Source organism: Cebus imitator, unplaced genomic scaffold, assembly GCF_001604975.1.
Source record: "Cebus imitator isolate Cc_AM_T3 unplaced genomic scaffold, Cebus_imitator-1.0 Scaffold799, whole genome shotgun sequence".
Lineage (NCBI taxonomy): Eukaryota > Metazoa > Chordata > Mammalia > Primates > Cebidae > Cebus > Cebus imitator.
Window position 1 is genome coordinate 155,176 of NW_016108114.1, and position 2,536 is coordinate 157,711.

The 2,536-nt window shown below is 52.0% G+C and overlaps 1 protein-coding gene across 1 annotated transcript in view; it reads left to right on the forward strand.

The window, feature by feature from the left end:
- LOC108297396 (hereditary hemochromatosis protein homolog) overlaps positions 1–1,666 on the forward strand; it is a 10,059-nt gene extending 8,393 nt beyond the window's left edge. The window contains exons 3-4 of the mRNA XM_037735405.1: positions 427–693; positions 1,452–1,666. Coding sequence (XP_037591333.1) covers positions 427–693; positions 1,452–1,651 — 467 coding nt within the window. The 3' untranslated portion in view covers positions 1,652–1,666. The remainder of the gene's footprint in view (positions 1–426; positions 694–1,451) is intronic.
- Positions 1,667–2,536: the final 870 nt, after the last annotated feature.

Here is a 2,536-nt window from a genome sequence, read left to right on the forward strand (position 1 = left end):
AATCTTTACTCATCTGGCAGAGACTATGATTATCTCCAGTTTACCAGATGAGAAAAGAAAGCAAGGCTTGGAGAGGTTCAATTACATTTGCCATGGGCATCTAGCCCGTGGCTGGCATTTAGATCAGGGATTTAAACACAGTGCCGTCTGTGCTGGGCCTTCAGGAGGGTGGGTGGGTGTATATGGAAGGAGGAACTGTGGCTGAACAGTGCATGCTGGGTACATGGGAGGGAGCCGTTTGCTGCAGGGGAGGGAGGGTGGGTGCAGCATGACTTTGGTGGGGATGTACATGACAGAGAATGAGTGAGGGTTTATCAGTTGGAGAAGGGAATTTCAGGCATTTTGGGAGGAGGTAGGAGTGGAGGTGGAGAGAGCCACTGTTTTACCCTCTTGTAACTTTGGAGTTCTGGGATTTTGGCTTCTCAGAGTCACACACCCTCCAGACCACGGTGGTCTATGAGTTGTTGGGGAACCGGAGCAGCTGGGGACACTGGCACTACAACTATGATGGCCAGGACTTCCTTCTTAGCACACTTGAGTCTTTCAACGCCAGCAAAAGCCAACCAGAACCAAGCAGAGCTGCAGAAAGGGAGAAGGGAAGGGAGCAATCCTTCCTGACCCAGAGCTGCATCTACCCTCTCCGGAAGTACCTGGAAGCTGGGGTGGGACCGTGGCCCACCGTAGGTGTCATAGGTGCGGACTGGTCAGTGTGGGGAAGGTAGAGGAGCTGAGGGCGCTGTGGGAGGGACAGAGTGTAGGCCCCTCAGCCAGCCTTCAAAACTCCATTTCAATACCCGTGTCCTAAATGAACACAGTTCTGTCGCTGACTGTCCAAGCCACTGCACTTTCCATCTCTCTCACGTGCTTGGTCAGCCCTTTTTCCACTTGGTGTTCAAGTTCTGACCCAGGGCTGAGCACCCAAGGGCTCTCAGGGTGGGGCATCAACTACAGTCACCATGGAACACAGTGGAATGGTACCTAATGATGGCCCCGACCCTGGTGTGGAGGATGTATAGCAGCTTGATAAGACCAGAGGCAGCCAGTTTGTCTAGGAGGTCTTGAGGTCTCCTTTGCCACTTTTCCCTGTCCCACCAATCCCCTTGGTGCATGGGACTCTCTGCAAAGCCCCTGGAGAGGAGCGCATCCCAACATGCTAGGCCCTTGACTTCTATCCTCCAGTGTCCAGCTAACTTAGTGGAGGGATGGGCTGCCCCAGCCCCTGAGTCCCTGGGGCCCTAAGACACTTGCCCCTGGGGGTATGGTGCTGCTCAGAGCCAGCAGTCTGCTGTGATCCCTTTGATATGAGCATAGGCTCTCCTGTCTGGTGATATGCCAGGCTGATGCTGAGTCTCTGTGTAACCTCAGATGAGCAGCTGGGGTTCAGAAGCATGCAGCAAAGGTAAGAAGCACAGCTGGTCTGACAGAGACCCACATACCCTCTTGCCTTTCAGAGCCTCCCCACATAAAACACCCCCCAGTCTGGATCTTCTGTGGGCTCCTGGCTTCTGTAGTGGTTGCTGTGGGAGCTGCCGGTGCCTTCCTCTGGAAGAAGTGGAGAAAGGGCAGGACAGCAGGTATGCTCTGCATGTTAGAGCTGGAAGCAGCCTTAAATATCACTGGACATCTCTCTCTCTGTGAGACTGAGGTTTGAGAAAAGAAATTTCAAGAAGAGCAGCCTAGGGAATAAGAAAAGAGAAGGGAGTGGGTTAGCGGTCCTGTTTCCTGTCTAGCTGACCTGGGTTGCCTCCTCCCAATATACACACACATTCTCCCCATCTTTCTCTGTCTTTGTCTCACTCTCTGTCCGTCTCCTTTCTCCCCCATCTTACCCATGAGAAGTTTTGCCTCCTGAAATATGTTTCTTTTCTTTCTTTTTTCTTTTTCTTTTTTTTGAGACACAGCCTCACTCTGTCACCCAGGCTGGAGTGCAATGGCATGATCTCGCCTCACTGCAACCTCCCCCTCCCGGGTTCAGGTGATTCTCCTGCCTCAGCCTCCCGAGTAGCTGTGACTACAGGCACCCGCCACCATGCCCGGATAATTTTTGTATTTTCTTTTTCTTTTTTTTTTTTTTCATGAATGTCACATGAGATGGCTGATCAATTTTTGTATTTTTAATAGAGATGGGGTTTCACCATGATGGCCAGGCTCATCTCGAACTCCCAACCTCATGATCCACTCGCCTCAGCATCCCAAAGTGCTAGGATTATAGCACTTTACGGGGATTACAGCCACCATGCTTGGCTTGAAGTATGTTTCTTTTTTTTTTTTTTTAAAGATGGGGTTTCACCATGATGGCCAGACTGGTCTTGAACTCCTGACCTCAGGTAATCCACCCACCTCAGCCTCCCAAAATGCTAGGATTACAGGCGTGAGCCCCCGGTGGCCCGGCCCTGAAGTACGTTTCTTAAAACATCCAAGCAGGCCGGGCGCGGTGGCTCAAGCCTGTAATCCCAGCACTTTGGGAGGCCGAGGCGGGTGGATCACGAGGTCAAGAGATCGAGACCATCCTGGTCAACATGGTGAAACCCCGTCT